This window comes from Amblyomma maculatum, chromosome 9, assembly GCF_055883805.1.
Source record: "Amblyomma maculatum isolate TAMU_Amacu chromosome 9, ASM5588380v1, whole genome shotgun sequence".
In the NCBI taxonomy this organism is placed as follows: domain Eukaryota; kingdom Metazoa; phylum Arthropoda; class Arachnida; order Ixodida; family Ixodidae; genus Amblyomma; species Amblyomma maculatum.
This window is the reverse complement of record NC_139352.1, coordinates 48,871,267-48,888,305: the sequence shown is the minus strand read 5'-3', so window position 1 is coordinate 48,888,305 and position 17,039 is coordinate 48,871,267. Positions and strand designations below refer to the sequence as shown.

General features: G+C 49.5%; 2 protein-coding genes across 2 annotated transcripts in view; both read left to right on the top strand.

Moving 5' to 3' along the window:
- Positions 1-17,039, top strand: part of LOC146179013 (uncharacterized) — a 449,427-nt gene that overhangs the window by 39,064 nt on the left and 393,324 nt on the right. The window lies entirely within an intron of this gene.
- LOC146179017 (uncharacterized) lies at positions 1,907-4,317 on the top strand. Its single transcript, XM_084578702.1, has one exon. The coding sequence runs from the start codon at positions 2,042-2,044 to the stop codon at positions 3,914-3,916; it is 1,875 nt and encodes a 624-aa protein (XP_084434828.1). The 5' UTR covers positions 1,907-2,041; the 3' UTR covers positions 3,917-4,317.

Here is a 17,039-nt window from a genome sequence, read left to right as displayed (position 1 = left end):
GTGCTCTTACGCAAACAAAGCGCACCGGAATCATATTCGAATTGACCAGCCGCTGGCCATGACTCTACTGTGTCATCCTTCGTTTAAGGCAATCTGTTGGCCTTGCTAAAATGAGATTTTGGTCACATGTAATGCAGCTATGATTACAACCAAAACTATTCAGTAAGCTCTTAAAAACTTGCCCGGGATGATAATTTCTTTCCAGTATGAAATGGAATGTTTACATGTCAAGACTACCTCTTTGAGTCGCAGGGTCGTGAAGGGCACTTTGTAAATTTGTCACATGAGGTTCTCCGGTGCTAGACAAACACTCACGAACGAAAGTCTACCGAAGAAAAGGTCACCATTTTTCAGCTGACCGGGCAAAAGCTTGCATTACGGATGTTTATACGCGTGACGTGAACTAGAGAATTTCTCGCGCCACGACCGGACTCAAGCGGCGGCGGCGCGCTTCGCCGCCGCTCGAGTTCGGCCGCGGCGCCGTCACTTGAGTCCGGCGGTGGTCGTAAGAACGGTTAAGATTATGTTCCGGTCGATGGGAGGCCTTTTACAGGCGTAATAATAATCAAACATGAACGGAGTGAGTAAAAAAGTCTCTATGTAGCTTTAATTAGCGTTAGGATACGTTAAAATAGGAACATATCGTCTTCTTTTTCAGTTTACAGCAGTTAGTATACGAGGTGCGTTCAAAATTTAATGTCTCTGTGATTCATTCTCGCAAATAATATTTCACGGAAATTTATAAATTGCAAGAAGAATATTTAACCGCATATCTCTCTGCCTTATGCTAATCTTCTATGCAATCTCGGCCAACTTGTTTTACTTTGCTCCATTCTGGAACAATGGCCCACATGTCTCTTCATATCTTTTTGCCTTTGGGTACAGCCATGAACTCACGGGGCGAATGATGTTCTCGTCACCGCGAAAAAAAAACGAAAATCACGCTGTGCCAAGCCGAGACTCCAAATGGGACGTGGAAGTACTGTGCGGCCAATTTGGTATTCGCTTCACTTTTTTACTGGCTGCCACGAGGATAAAAACACTTATTTGACGCTGTTGTTGTTGCGACTATAAGAAGAAATAGAAAATGCAGGGGTCTGCTACTGGCTCTGTAGCTGAGCTAAAGTTCATTTGCTGAGTCACCTCCGCTGCCTCGTGCTGACAGAAGACAAAATAAAGAAGAAAGAAGGAAACACGAAGAGAAAGGGAAAGACGCGCATCGCAACAGGCGTCGTCCACCACCGAAGCGGGGGGCAGGTGCAATGACGGCCTTCAACAGATATAAATCCGGTGGCAGGCTAGCCCCCGCGGCGGTGACCTACCAGTTCCCGCCCCTAGGACCAGGATGAGCCACCCACCTCCAACCCGCCTTTGTTTGACGCGGGGCTAGAATGAAGGTTCTCACCTGTGTTCTCAGGTGTACACAGAAAGTGTGACATATACTGCGCCTTTCCTTTCCTGACAACCAATTATTAAGTCAGAAACACATCCACTTCCGGCTGGCGTGCGTCACATTCAGCGGACGTCGACGTATGAACGTTCTCATCCGTGCTGCTGCTGTAAAGGAAAAAAATTACTGCAGATGACGCATTAATACATGTCCTTGTTCATAAGCGGCATTAAGCCAAACAACGTGGCAAAGATGTCACTGAAAATCACTAAAGGTTTCGGGAATGAGTGGCTATTATATATGCTTATGTTACAAACTTTGAATAAGCTGATTTCAAAAAATAATAATAATAAACAAGCAAAGAAAATGAGACCTAACTTTTCAGTCTGAATCAAAATACCAATAGGCGGAGAACAACATCAAATCAAGAAGGCTTCGGGCGTAGATGATTTTTTGATCCCTGACGGGGGGTTCTTCACCGACGCCGAAGAGGCAAATACCAACCAGACAGAGGACTTAGACGACTGTCCATCGACGTCCTCGGACTCCGAAGGATCGGTTAGACCCAGGAGTGGACCTAATCAGACATCGGCTCAAGGTCTGGCGAATATTCAAGAGACGAACGAATTCCCTGCCGCGTCGCCGGTCAATATGAGCCCCGGACTAGGGGAGGCAGTGAACGAAGCCATGGAGACCTCACCACCGCAGCGGGACTGCGAGGCCGATATCTACCCACTGCAAGACGAAAATGCGGAGCGTTGGACGCTTGTTTCTTCCAAACGGCGCCCAAAAAAGAAAGGCTCGAAGTTAGCTGTGCCGCATGGCGACGTCATTTTGCAGCCAGGTGAGCCCTGGAAAGAAACAAGAAACAAGATAGCGCCGAAAGCCGCAGCTGGCAGAGCAGTGGCGCACGCGAATGGTGTGACGCGCTCTATATCAAAACATCTGGCGGGAGCGCAGCGGCAAATACGGCCACGTCCGCCGCCGCTGCCGAAGGATGATATCAAGATCATCTACCGTCCCAAGGGAGGTATAAAAATCAGCGAAATCCGTGTCGACCAGGCAACGCAAGCCCTCGTCGCGGCCAGCGGAGGAAAGATCAAGGAACAAGACTTCATCATGAGACTCCGGCCCGGTTCTAACATCATGATTGCGAGCACGCCCGACCTGGACATCGCCGACGTGCTCAGGAAGATCGAAAAGCTCACTATAAATGACCAAATCTATGAAACCAACACCTATCCAGCCCTACCGGATGACCTCAAGCGTGCCGTCATCCACGGTGTTATGCCGGGGCAATCACCGGCCCTACTGAAATCTAGGCTCCGGCTTCGATCCCAAGGAGTGGAGATTCGCGAAGCGAGAATGCTGGGCAGGTCGGAAACGGCGCTCATCACTTTCGACGGCCCGTATATCCCGCAGTGGGTCATTTACCGTTCTGGAGAATTCAAGACCTACCCATATCGTCCTACGAGGCAGATCTGCTACGTATGCGGAAAGCAAGGCCACCGTTCGGACGTCTGTCCAACGCCGAACACCAAGCTCTGTAGGACGTGCGGCACACACGACCCACCAGAAGGGCACCAGTGCAAGGCGAAATGCATGGTGTGCCAAGGCGACCACGTCACCAGAGAGTGCCGTCGACGCCTCAAAACTACTGACGAGCTCCGGGGCAGCACGAGCGGCGTCCGGCAGTCCAGGCAACAACACTGGCAGCGGCAGCAGCAGCAGCAACAACAACTGCAGCAGCTGCAGTGGGAGCCCCAGCAGCAATTGCAACAATTGCAGCTGCAGCAGCAGCAGCAGCGGAACCGGAACCTGAGTCAAGAGCGCCGAACCAGGTGGCTGAGCTCGGAGCGGGACCATGGCCGCTCCTCGAGCCAAGGCCGTAGCATAGTGCAAGATCGCAGCCAGAGCCGATCCAGGGAGGACTCTTTCCCGCCGCTAAACCGGTCAACGGCCAAGCTGGAGCAGCGACAGCAGCAGTCGCAGAAGCAACAACAGAAGGGCGGCGTTAAGGTGAGCTGGGGAGCGGGCCCTCCAAACTCACTGTTTACGCACTCGGATCAAAAGAATATTACGCGTAACTCGGAAGAGGTTAAAGCTCTAAGAGAGGAGAATGCATATCTCCGTAAAAAAGTCAATGACCTCATTAAAGAGATGCAGGCTCAAAGAACAGGGCAGGTACCGTGGACCCCGATCCCGCCGGCAGAAGTGCAACGACCCCCGTCCGCCTTAGACGTGAGCCCCGAGGAATTAAGAGCTTTCATGCAGCACGTGGAGAATTTCACGGTTCGCATCAAAGAAGAGTTTCGCCAAACTCATGCAAGATTAGATGCTATGTATGTCAAAACCAACCTATTAGAACAGAAAGTCACGTTAATAGAGCAAAACGTTGCGTGGCAGGACCACGTCAAAAGCCAAAATACGCGACGAATAACAAACGAGGCCCGGGACAGGCTCATACAAGAGCGCCGTTTCGTCACTGAAGGCTCCAATCCGAACAACGCCCAAAGCCATGGCTAAACAAACACCACTAGAAATCTGGCAATGGAACTGCAGGGGGTACCGCCAAAAACAGGGACTCCTAATGCAGTTTCTACTCACGCAAGACTCCACACCCGATATAATAGCTTTACAGGAAACTAACACGACACCGACACTCAGGGGATATACGTGCTACGATACCGGACGCACGGCAACCCTGGTGAGCAAAAAGTTGGTAACCATAGCCCATGACCCGATTCCCAACACGAAAATTGAGCACTTAGTGACGGAAATTATTCCCAAAAAGAAGCACAAGGAAAAGAGTGTCTTTCTCGTAAACCTCTATAGCCCGCCTCGCCAGCGGGACGCGAATTTTCATAAACTCTTTCTAGGGGCCAGCAAACTTGCTAAAAGCAACACGCTGCTAATTGTAGGTGACTTTAACGCTCGCGGACTGCAGTGGGGATACCCCACAAATAATCAGAAAGGTATAGAGGTCGAGGATGCGGCGGAAGCGATCCAATGTACCCTCTTAACGGACGAAACTCAACCCACGCGCCTTGGCAATTCTGTCTGCCAGGATACGTGTCCGGACTTAACTTTTGCCAGGGGGGCGAAACATGCAACGTGGGAGAATCTGCTGGAGAATCTAGGCAGTGACCATTATATCTTGAAGATCACAATAACAGCCACCAACATCAAGCGCAAGCTCGGCACGGCCAAGATCACCAACTGGCCGGCCTTCCGCAAGGCATGCGCGGACCTGGAAGGGAGGATTACTTCCATAGATGATTGGTGTCAACAACTCAAAGACATCCAGAAGCAGTACACTCAAGAAGTGGATCGCACCGAGCAAACACCAGAGGTGGACCCTCGGCTCCTCAGGCTATGGGAGGCACGCCGAGGGCTCACCAAGCGCTGGAAGAAGCAGCGCTTTAACAGGAAACTCAAGCTGAAGATTGCAGAAGTCACCAAGATAGCGGAGGAGTACGCAGCTCAACTGGCCAGGCAGAGCTGGCAGCAGTTCAGTAGCTCGCTGGACGGCACCCTCAGCACGGCCAAAACGTGGCGTATACTCAAGACCCTTCTCGACCCTATCCAAACCAGGGCCGAAAGCGGGAAAGCTATCCGCAGACTCATCCACACCTTCGAGGGTACGGAGAAGGAACTGTTAGATAAAGTAAAAGAGAAATGCTACGGCACGACCTTGCCTGCAGCATACCCGAAACCATACTTGGGAAGACCGAACACCCACCTGGACAGACCGATCACCAGGGAAGAAGTGTTCGCTGCCATAAAGGTATGCACGCGCAACACGGCGGCGGGTGCAGACAAGATCCATAATGCACTCATACGCAACCTCAGCGACGGGGCAGTCGACCAATTGACAACCTTCCTCAACGGGCACTGGGCCGCAGGAACGGTTCCTGAAGAGTGGAAGCATGCAGAGGTCGTAATGATCCCAAAACCGGGTAAGAAACTCCAGATCGAAAACCTCCGACCTATCTCACTCACCTCCTGCCTAGGCAAGCTCTACGAGCGTGTCGTTACTCGGAGGCTCCAAAATTACATGGAGGATGAAGACCTGTACCCCCACAGCATGTTCGGCTTCCGAGCTCACCTCTCCACGCAGGACGTCCTCATACAACTCAAAGAGGAAGTCCTCACCAATGTCCCCAGCGCTGGCGAGAACGCGGTCATGGCCCTTGATATTAAAGGGGCCTTTGACAACGTTAGCCATGCGGCTGTAATGGAAGGACTCGACAACCTCCACTGTGGCGAGAACATTCACAGCTACGTGAAGGCCTTTCTTTCCAACCGAACTGCAACGGTTGGGCTCGGAGACCTTCGCAGCGATAAATTCTCGACCCCCAACAAAGGCACACCTCAAGGGTCCGTCATCTCGCCACTACTTTTTAATGTGGCTATGATCGGACTCGCTAGACAACTTGAGAAGATCGAAGGCATACAGCACGCCATGTACGCTGACGACTTCACGGTTTGGGTTACCTCCGGATCGCTCGGCCAGAAAGAAGAACGGCTGCAAGCAGCGGCTACCTGCGTAGAAGAATATGTCCATGCACGAGGTCTCGCCTGCTCCACAGAAAAATCCGAACTCTTGCGAGTTCACAAAGGGAAACACAAAGAAGGGACCCTCAATGTCTCCCTTGAAGGAAAGCTACTTCCCGAACGAGACAAGATACGAGTCTTAGGAATGTGGCTTCAGAACAATCAGCGATGCAGCCATACGCTCGGCCTTCTCAAGCAATCGACCACTCAGGTCGCCAGGATGATCACGCGTGTGTCGCAGAAGCGGAGCGGTATGCGAGAGGGGGATACCCTGCGCCTGGTTCAGAGCCTGGTACTCAGTCGCGTAGGCTATGCCCTCCCGTATTTCAACCTCAACAAAGGAGAAGTGGAAAGTGCAGATGTCATCATCCGCAAAGCTTACAAGACAGCCCTGCACCTACCAATGAACACCTCTAACGCAAAACTGCTAGCTCTTGGCATTCACAACACCTTCGAAGAGATCAAAGAAGCCCAACTGGTCACGCAGATAGCCAGGCTCCAGCAGACTCCTACGGGGCGCTCGCTTCTTAGGCGACTGGGGCTAGGTGCAACTGCGGAAATCGAGAACCGTACTGCGAGCATACCGGACGCAATTCGCCAGACGCTAAAGGTTAGCTCCCTTCCCCGGAACATGGACCCCAACTTGCATGTGGCCCGTAGAGCAGCCCGGGCGAAGTATGTACAACTAAATTTAGCTACAAGATCCACCACGGTATACACGGACGCGGCTTCGTATACAGGAAGCTCACATAATAGCGCCGTGGCGGTAGCTATTGATTCCAACCTAAAGGAACTAGCTAGCGCCTCAGTCAGGGAATGCACGGTAACCGAAGGGGAGGAGCTGGCCGTTGCTCTTGCGGTGGTAGCCGGGTATCGATGCAACACGTCCCTTACCATTCTTACAGATTCTAGAGAAGCGTGCCGTAACTACATGAACGGCCGCATAGGTCGCGCCGCCCTCAGGCTCCTCCATAGCACGACCCCATCAAAAGTCAAACACAACATCTACTGGGTGCCAGGACACACCGGCATAGCGGGGAACGAACGCGCCGATCAGGTAGCTCGAGGGTACACGAGCCGAGCTTCCTCCCAATCGGACGATCTACCCGAGCGAGTCGGCCCTACGTACTCCGACATTCTTAACTACTATAAGGGGGTACGGATCCGCTATCCGCCGCCTCATCGGGATCTAAAACAACAAGAGGCCGTGTACTGGCGAAGACTGCAGACAGGAACATTCCCTAACCTGCATACCCTGAGCAAAATTTACCCGTCACAATATCGAGACACCTGCCCATGGTGTGGTAGCAAACCTTCGCTATACCACATCACGTGGCAATGTAAAAATAACGACAGCTTTCGTAAAGACCCGAGTGCGGAACAGTGGGAGAGCCGGCTCTCCAGCGGCGATTTGGATTGCCAACTAGGTTTAATCCAGCACGCCCAGCGAGCAGCGAAGCTCAGCGGAGCCCTGGAATAGGGGCACCGACCCTGTGAGAAGACGGAAGATGGAACTCTTCCGCTACTAGCACAAGACCCTCGTAGAGAAACTAACGTATTTCCTATCCTATCCTATCCTAAAAATGATACGGCGCGACGGACGAAGACAAAGACGTCACACAAACGACAGGACTAGCGCCACTCTCTGTCGTTTGTTGGGCTTCTTTGCCTTCATCCGTCACGTCGTATTATTTTTGATACACAATGTACTAACTAGCCAAACAAGACTTCTACTTGATAACTTTTCAGCTCCCCTCGTACATGTATAGCTATACCTGGGCAGGTAAAATGTTAGCTGATGTTTTTACTGATACGTTAATAAATAACGGCTAACGATTAACAAGTAACTGCATAATTACTTTGAGTAACAACTTAGAAGAACCTAAAAACATTCACAAGAGAGACACACAACACAGATGTTTTTGTGACCATTCAAGAACAGAAAAGAAATGGTGCGCTTCTTTAGATATTGACTGCCTAAATATGCATATGAACTACGATGAGGGCCGGAACGTACCATGTGCTCTGAATTAATATTAGGCAACCAGTGTTGCATAGAACGTGAGTAAGAGACCCCTGCTAACGCGTGCCAATCCGCTCTGAAATGCATGCGGGAACCATTTGACGAAGCATTTCCGTGTTGCCGAGATCGGCTCACTGCGTGAGAGTGCTTTGTCAGGAAGCGGACTGCAGCGGTCTCGACACCTGCTGTACTGTACCGTCAGGTGTCGTCCCCAAGTATTTCGAAGCGGATCAGCGCGAGCTTACAGGGTCTGTTACTTTTGTTCACGATAGTACGCCCACTGGCATCGTAGAACACATGGGCTTCTTTCGCGTTTCGCCTGAGCCCGCGAGGTAGTCTAGATTCGATCCCCGAGTCCTTCGGACTCAGTAGTCGAACGCCGTCACCACTGGCTCAACGCGGCAATGAACCAAGCGAAAAGCTAAGCGGCGTATTCTGAGCTACCTCACCGGTCGACAGTCTAACCCACGAATCCGATCACCCGTGTTGGCTTATACACAGAGTCACGTGGTTTATAATTGGCCTGGATGTTTTTAGATAAGTTTATGCCAGACTCAGACAGTTCATGACTGTTTCAGTCCGAGTGAGCTTAGGGTTTAAAACCGCCTCAGTCGTAATTCTGAACACTTCGGAATGATGTGCTCTACAGAGCTAGCTAGCCCTCGGACCAGGACAGCATATTCAACAGTAATAAAGTTTCCATGAAAGGTTTGTAGATTTTCAATAGAACATAATGGCTGTGCTTGAGCAGCTGCATGGTCAGTAATTGCTCCCTTAGCCCAGAATTGAATTCTATTATTTCATGCCCGCTGGGTGCCACTGCCGGTTTCAAAGTTTTGACTGTCTCTTGGACTCCATTGCTGACGCGCCAGTTGTCATCTAAGCCACATGAGCGATCCGCGTAACACCGTCCGCGATCGTACTGAAACATAACTTAGGAAACCACTCTGATTTTTTTTTTTTTTTTTTTGCCTTGCGGGGCTTTTTCGGCAGCGTATACTTGAGTTTGCATCCACTCTCGTGTCACTTGGACTTCCCTTTGCCATCGCAATCTAGCGCCCACTCTTCTCTCGTGAAGCGGGTCATGGGGTTGGCTGTCCTTTTAGTTCTCCTGTTTCCGGCTTTTGCGAGATTACGGAGCGGCTTCGAAACGTTGGCGGCTTATCTCTGAGTGACCTTTAACACCCTTATTGGTGACACGACCGCCAAACATGGTCGTAAGTTCTGGACAGTTCTGGGTTCCTTAACCCCTCTCGCAGTGCTTTCCGGGCACCACCGAGAACGCTTAGTGCGCGTCAGCAGAGCGACGAGAGAAAGAGCGGAGCACTGCGGGTCACTTTGGGCCACGTACCCCTTTCCCGTCCTCCTTCTCCGTATACTCACCTCTGGAATACACTGGTCCAAAGCCACACAAGAACTGCGCACACATATACGCAGTCTCACGTTGTCTGGTTGGCTGTCTCCGTTGCGCTGAAGAAGCTATCCTCGCGAAACGCTTCTCAGGTTCTCCCTCCCTCATTTCTCCTTAACTATGCCTCCTGCCCCACTCTCTTCTCTGTGCCGACACCGCCTTTATTTACACGCAAATCTTCTCGGCCATGCGCCGCCATCTCCTTGAAATTAGGGGAGGGCGGTGCCATGAGGTCCTGGTGCATGCAATGGCCAGAGACTGAGAAGGCGCGACCGTTGGCCCACGACTCCTGGCCGCTGCCGGAGGCGACGGTGAGGCAGCGAACGAGGAGATGTGGGAGGGGGAGAATTTGAGCACAAACACGAGTAGTGGCGGCGGCCCGCACGACGACGGTTTGTTTGCGCACGCCGCCGCCTCTTTGACGGAGAGTCCAGGACGCGATGCTTCCTGGCACGTTAACGTGTTTGCCTGCCTGCTTGGTCTGCCATCCTGCTTGCCCGCCATCTCGCAAGACACTCCGGCCACGACGGTGGCGGGTGCGGCGTCTATTTCCTCCCTCCTGTCGTTTTTCTTTTTTTTTTTTTTTTTTGAGCCTTCGTTTGCCAGCAGGTTACGCACCCACCGCCGCCTTCTCCACTGCAACCTTCTACAGCCGTCCACCGAACTCCCTGCTAAGGCACTCACTTCTAGCTGGCGGTTCCCTGGTCGTGTTTTAGCTCGGAGGTCGTGTGTCGGTTTGCGGCCGGCTTACAAAGTGAGAAGAGAAAGAGAGGAGGAGGGGAGCAGCAGGACGTTTAGGTGACGCTAGTTACGAGCGCTTAAACCGCAAAGGAGGGTGCCGCCGCCGTGTTTTTCCCGAGAACTCGGGTTATGAACGCGTCGTTGTCGGTTTGTCGGGGGCGGCAGGACGCGGCAGAGTTGGATTGCATCAGAGCGGCAAGCGCCGCGATGAACACAACTCACGTCGCGCTCCCTTCGTTCGCCGCCTTCCACCACCTTCTGGCGCCTGTTTTTCGGGGCTCGCCACGCGGTGCGGAGGCAGAGCGTTGTGGCACAGTCGGCCGCTGTGCAGTGGCAAGCGACGCCGGGTCAATGGACTCGTCCGGTCGCAGTGCTTCCAGGAATGCGAGTCAGGAACCGCGGTCGAGTTGGCGCAAGCCCGTGTACAGGCGAGGATCCGCCATTGTGGGCTCAGTATGGAAGCTGCTCCACCTTGCATTCAATATAACACCTACTTAGCCACAAAGCTGAGGGAGAGCTTCTGTCGATGAAACTTTTCATATAGCCGCTATTATTACTTTCTTTAATCTGCTGAAAAAAAAATAACGCAGTAATATATGTACAAAATTCGAATACTTCACCTATAAAATTGCCTGCATGAACGCGGCGCTGATGCAGCACATTCTGAATACAGGTTGCACTTTCTCATTTGAAAGCAAATAGTGCGGCATCTCAGGCAGCAGCTGAAACCTGTTTTGATCGTTATTTTTAATTGACGAATGCCGGTACGCGTATAGGAGTATATGCATATTGGGTAATGTTTGAAGAGGATCTTCATAAATGCTTTCCTAAAATTAACTTACAGAACTAATAAGTGACGAATAGAGAGCATATATCATTAAACATAGTGGAGCTTATGCATATTAGGAACCATTCTTCGCTTTCAAAACACTATCTCTCAGTCGCCATGCTATCGCAAAATACTAAATGAGCATTAGTACCAGCTACCATTGTAGTGGCCATCATCAGCCAGCCGGATAGCTGATGTGATCACGTATATGGGAAATTTTCTGGTAGCAAATGGCGGGAACGAAGTTGCGAGGGGATAATACTGTGCAGCTGACAACATCCGTGCGGACCTGCTCACCAACAAAGATGCTACTCAGACAGACGTAAACCACAATAGCTGCGTATATCATTGAGCAGAAATTTTTTTCGACTTCCCTTTTTGGAGTCATGTGACCAATACACCCTGTGGCCATAAGTACTGCATGAACTTGGAGAGTTGACGCTATTGAAAGTCATGTGGCCTAAGTCAAGTAAGTCATCCATGGTCACGTGTTGTTTATGGCGAAAAAAAAAAAGGGTAGCCTTCAAACCTGAAGTTGTCAGGTTGGGGTTTATTAAACAAATTGAACAGTAAGAAGCACTCGGCCTTTCAGCATGCAGTCTTCAAACCTTCGACGCTATAATAGTTCCTTGGTCAGATTGATTTTAACCGCGGCACCAAAAGGCATGCTTTTTTGAATGCTGTCTTAATGTGAATTAAAAAAAAAGAAAAGAAAATGGCTGTTGGCCAGTTAATATTAGATGTCTGTCGTGCTCTTTCCTGTCGTGCACTTTGTATTCTACAACACGGGTATCTACTGCGGGGACATCTTACATCATAGCTGGAACATCTCTGCAAAGTTCCGCAAGGACCAGTAGTAAAAAATAAAATAGTCTTCAATAGGACACCTCATATGTTCTTTGCAGCATACTTCGCTCTTTGCATAACACCGTGTTCCCTTCTCCATCTGCCCTTCTCTATATTTTTCGCCTCTCTACGTCATTCTCCTTGAATACAGTGCTCTGGTAAAACATACTGCTATTAAACTTGAAAAGAAAGCCATCCAAAAGGTGTCAGATGTGTGCTTACAGTGCTTCCTGTGCCCGAGACGAATTCGTCCGAAACGCTGCCAGTCCGGCTGCACGTTTCGAACACGTGTTTCCAGCCGCCCTGACTGCGCGCCTGTTTGTGCGGCGGTTGAAATGTGTTTGGACGCGGGCTGTTTAAGGTGTCCAACTCCTCACCAGGGAGAAGCAGTGACGAACGACGTGCCGGGGCTGACAAGATAGCCGGGTGCACCCTCACACCAACCTCGGGAGTTTGCGGACAGAAATCATGCAAAAAGAGAGATAGTAGTAAAGGAGACGGAAAGGTTCACAACGAGCTGGCAACCAAGTCTTCGGCAGTGCGGGAAGTGAGCAGAGGTTGCGAAAGATTTACGCGACGGGACACGGCGCGTTTACGACAGCCGCCTGTTTGCCAGGACCGCCGGAAGGCGGCTGCGCATTGGGTATCGTGGGAAGTATCCTTCGGCAGAGGCCGTTCTCAGAAGAACGCCTTCGTAACGTGCATAGGTTTGGAGGGGGGAATGGGGCGGGGGGGACGTCCGCGTTTGTGGTTTGCTAGAGACCAAGTGCATGTGGGCTCCCCGGTTACGGAGATTTTAGCGTGTGGATATCACCCGGTTTTACTGCTTTCTTGAAGATGCCGAAAATTTCTTCGAATTTGCGCTGATTTCAGGGCAGTTCCATCAGATCTGGCCTTCACTGCCAGAATGCTAACACGCACTGTGGGCCCTGGGGCGTTGGTTTATGCACTGTGATGTCGAGGAGTGCTTGGTTGCATTTGTGAGAATGATACCGTAGACTCTGTCGTTGCTGTGCTGCTTGCATCTCCCGTTAGCACTGGTCTCGGCATGCTCGTTTTTACTGAGACGATGCCCACGGGGGCGCCGTACATAAGTTTACTTTCCAAACGTGCTCCCGAAGAAAGCTCGCCAAATTCAAGCGGACGCGGGCAAGCGGTCACCATAACGATCATTATATAATAGAATACCTTTTTTTTTTTTCCCCGCATAATAAAGCTTGTAGTGCATATCGTTTTCTTAGCTTGGACGCGCTCCCTTTCCGTGCATAGAGCTTCTCGAAAAGACATCAGGGGAGGGAGGAGGAAAAAACATTCATTTAAACCCAATAACTAGGCACTGGTGATTGAGTGGCACCATGCTCTATGTGCGTTTTATAATGCAGTGCCGACGACATGTTAAGAAATCCCGTGCTAGTAGAAACGATTTGACGACACACGTGGATCGGATGATTTTAAATTGCTCAGAAATGAAATTTTATGAAGATTGAGATGGGAATAGAGTTCGGGATCTTTGCAGTCTGAGTGAGACACGCTGTTCGTAGGTCGCGTAGGCCCGTTCGTACAGCTTGGCCGGAGCGAAGCTTCACATATAGCTCGACTAGTCCTTCATATAATGAGGTAGATTATAAAGGAGTATGTGCTAGATTATAGAGGCGATATGGACGGGAGTGGGCGCCATCTCTTGAACATGCAGCAAAATACGAAACGACGAGGGATTTCAACCAACCGCTTAAACTGTCACTGATGTTCTTGGAAGTGCGGCACGAGTGCATGTCGGAGAGGAGCCAACATACACGCAATCGAAAATAGAGTGGTCTCGTCATACAGTTAAGGGTGGTAGTACGTCATACTATAAAGTATCCCCCCTCCCCCCCTCTCAAACTATCTTCACTCAGCACTCCATCCACCGCATCAAGGCACGGAAGATGTGGTTTCGTATTTGGCTTGATTAGCAGGAATGGAGTCATGATTTGGCACCCCGGGAATTGTTACAGCCACTGCCGCTGTGTGCTCTCTACAGAGCAGGATATGATTACTAACCCCCCCCCCCCCCTTTTTTTTTTTAATATATCTGCCGAAGTGGCTGTTTGCTCTTAGGTTAGTGCGGAAATAAGCAGAGTGTATACGTTCGAGGTATGTATCTGCAAATTTGTATTGTCAAGGCTGAATCCATGCTTTCGGCTTAACATACATTAGCAAAGTCAACTATGAAACCACATCTTATCCCGGCATGCCTAGGGCGATAACTTGTTCGTCGCCATTTTTTCTCTCTAACGGCATATCTGAGCACTTCATGTGTTCCGTGGTATTTAATCAGGCAAGTTTAGCAACTCATGGCGTTGCAAATACATATTGCCCAATTTGTCCATAGTTTCTCAAAACGAACGTTGAGAGGCGCCACTGGTCAGCTACGGACGTAGTCCAGCTTCCGACAAATAATAGCGAGAGTGCACCCCAGTCCAGTTAAGCAGTGTGGGTATTCTGCTACGCATTTGAGCTGCCGTATGTATGGCAGACAATGAAGCCATGCGATTCTCTTGGCTTTTGAAAGAATTAAAGCCTGTATCATAAACAAAAACATTCATGTAACCAATCTCATACGGCCCTGCTTAACCGTTTGTACATTTCTATTCCACACACAGCTTTTGGTACCAAGTGCGCCATGTGCACCATATGCATTTTACCCCCTACAAGGTAAATGATTTTCTCAAAGCTTCAACCTTTCCCCATTAACACCTGTAGCATATACGGCACATTACTGCGGAATGATCGCTGCAAGCCAACAATGTAAAGCAATATCGCTTTATGTTGGGCCTACCGCGGCGAAATATTAGTTAACATATTGAACCAGCGAAAGCGACAGCAGTTTAGACTCGCATCAACTATCCCAAATGATCACCATGTTGAAATACTACTTTTACGATGCTCCTTTAGCAAATATCTGTACAAACAATCCCACAGAGGTAAACGTTCTCAGGGAGTCTCAATATTAGAAGCTTCGAGGCGTGTACGGTGGTAATCGAGTCCTCAGATGATGAATTAGTGCTTATTGGGGGATCAGAAATCGTGAGAGAATCCGAGCCGTGAGCGGACCAATCACGCAGCCACACGACGAATGAGAATAATCGGCCACACATAGTAAAATAAATTACCGGGTTATCTTGAAAGACACTGGAATGAGCTTGGGTGCATCATTATAGCATTATAGTATCATATATTTAACCACATCTCACAAAAACATTATTGATTTATTCTTACTGATATTTACTACTGTTTATTTCTGGCGTTACTGATTATCTACAGCCACAGTTGAAAGCAGTTATTCATATTGTCTTTGAGTGCTGCACTGACGTAATGTGCAAAGCATGAAGCTACATGACCGGTACGCACGTGTGACCGGTACTACAGTCATCCATTTAAGGAAACGAGTGAAAACTCAGCCAACCCACAAGTTCTGGCAGATTATCTTCTCACGCATTAAGCCTAAATTGCGGAGAAAAAATATTCTGCCTATAGATGGGGTAAAATATCAAGTCAAACTTTTAGCGTCTTCGACAGAATGAACCGAGCCCCGTTTGACCCTGCGAACAACTCAGGTCTGCAGCGTTTAAACTGCTCGCCGTCTTCATTTAGTTGGTTGCCGACATTTAGGTGACTCGAAGCTGGGATTATTCATCGAATACTTCTTTCTTCTCCCACCCATCGACCACGGCTATGGACTAGAATCGGGGTCGAACTCGATCGCTCGTGAAACCCATTTTACGCGACCCCTTGGAGATGGGCCGCCTTATCGGGGTCGTCTGCTTGCGTTTAACACCGCCCACCCTGTATATTTTCTCTTGTCTCCTTTATTGGCTACATTAACCTCTCCCCCTCTCAATCTTTGCATCGAACCTATCGCCCCTAGCTGCATGCATCTAGGTCTTTATATCGTCATTCTATGCAGAGCCAATAGGAAGGACGACACTCATCGAAACATACAGAATATAAAATAAAAAAATAATGCATTTACTAAAATAGATATATAAAGAGATGATAAAGAAGACTGCGTGCAGCAAACACTTGACGAGTTTTGCGCTCTCAGCAGAATGACGTGAACGCCAGTAGAGGTCAGTGTGCGCTGACCTCCCGGCTTGGCTCGGCTTGGCTCATCTTGTCTTTTCTTGTCTCGCCTTCCAGTGCGAGCACGAAGGGCGCGACCCGAAAGAAGCTTATTACGTCTCCCAAGGGAGGAGAGGGGTCAACCGGAGCCCACGTTGGTGTGACCCCCTCGTGTGTAGACGGCTGTTATATAGACGCCGTCTAAGCCTCTGGGATATGTCAATACACCACCACCCTCGCTGCGTTTCTGTTGCGGGGCCTCGCTCGCGGCGACGCTACCTACATACCGCGCGCCAGGCTTCTCCTGTTTCTTTCGTTCTATCTCATATTTTTATTGTTTTCTTCACGGTTGTTACCTTTTTATATCAGGTCTGCGAACCAAAATAACCGGGTTGAATGGCTTCTGTAACTCGCTGATTCTGGTCGATGTTTAGAATACGTGGAGAAACGCGAGAAAAAAAACCCAGCGTTGAAGTGAAGTCCGGCACTAATTAAAGAAACAGAAACTAGACAAAGCTAGCACTTTTTTTTTTTTATACTGCCGTGGTCTGGCTAGGTCTGGCTAGGCTACAAGGTCTGGCTAAAACCCTAATTAAGGACAGAAATTTTTAACTAACAACGTATGTTTTGTGTGGTGTCTCGCGTGCCGTATAATAACTGAAAATATGTTATAACTGTCCCTGTTGTCGGCCCACATGCTGTTTGTTTATAATCCTTGATGACGTTTTCTTTTTTTTTTTTTGTTCTCTTTCGCTTTGTTCTTTTTTTATTTCCTGCTTCCATTCAATGAAAAATATTTTGTTATTGTGCGTTTCCTGTTCGTTGCTTTGCCATTTTATTTCAACGTCTTTGGTCTCGCTGGTGTTTGGAGAGCCATCTCGTAGTACCAAAAAAATAAACCCTACCTTATCCAACCACCGCTCCTAATAAAGTATGTTCACGTGCGGGCTTTTCCCCGTAGGTACTTACATCCGCCCTCCTTTTCTCCTCCTCCTCCACAGCGAAAGACCACGGCTTGGAAGCCTTGCTCTTGCTTTTTTTGCGGTTGCAAGAATATTAGTTTGTATAGTATATATATAATTAGGATACCCGGCATACATTCAGTAAAACATGTTCCTCAACAATGACATTCAATGCCTTA

Excerpts from the sequence above, each read along its gene's own strand:
- LOC146179017 (XM_084578702.1), top strand. The coding sequence starts at position 2,042 with ATGAGCCCCGGACTAGGGGAGGCAGTGAACGAAGCCATGGAGACCTCA.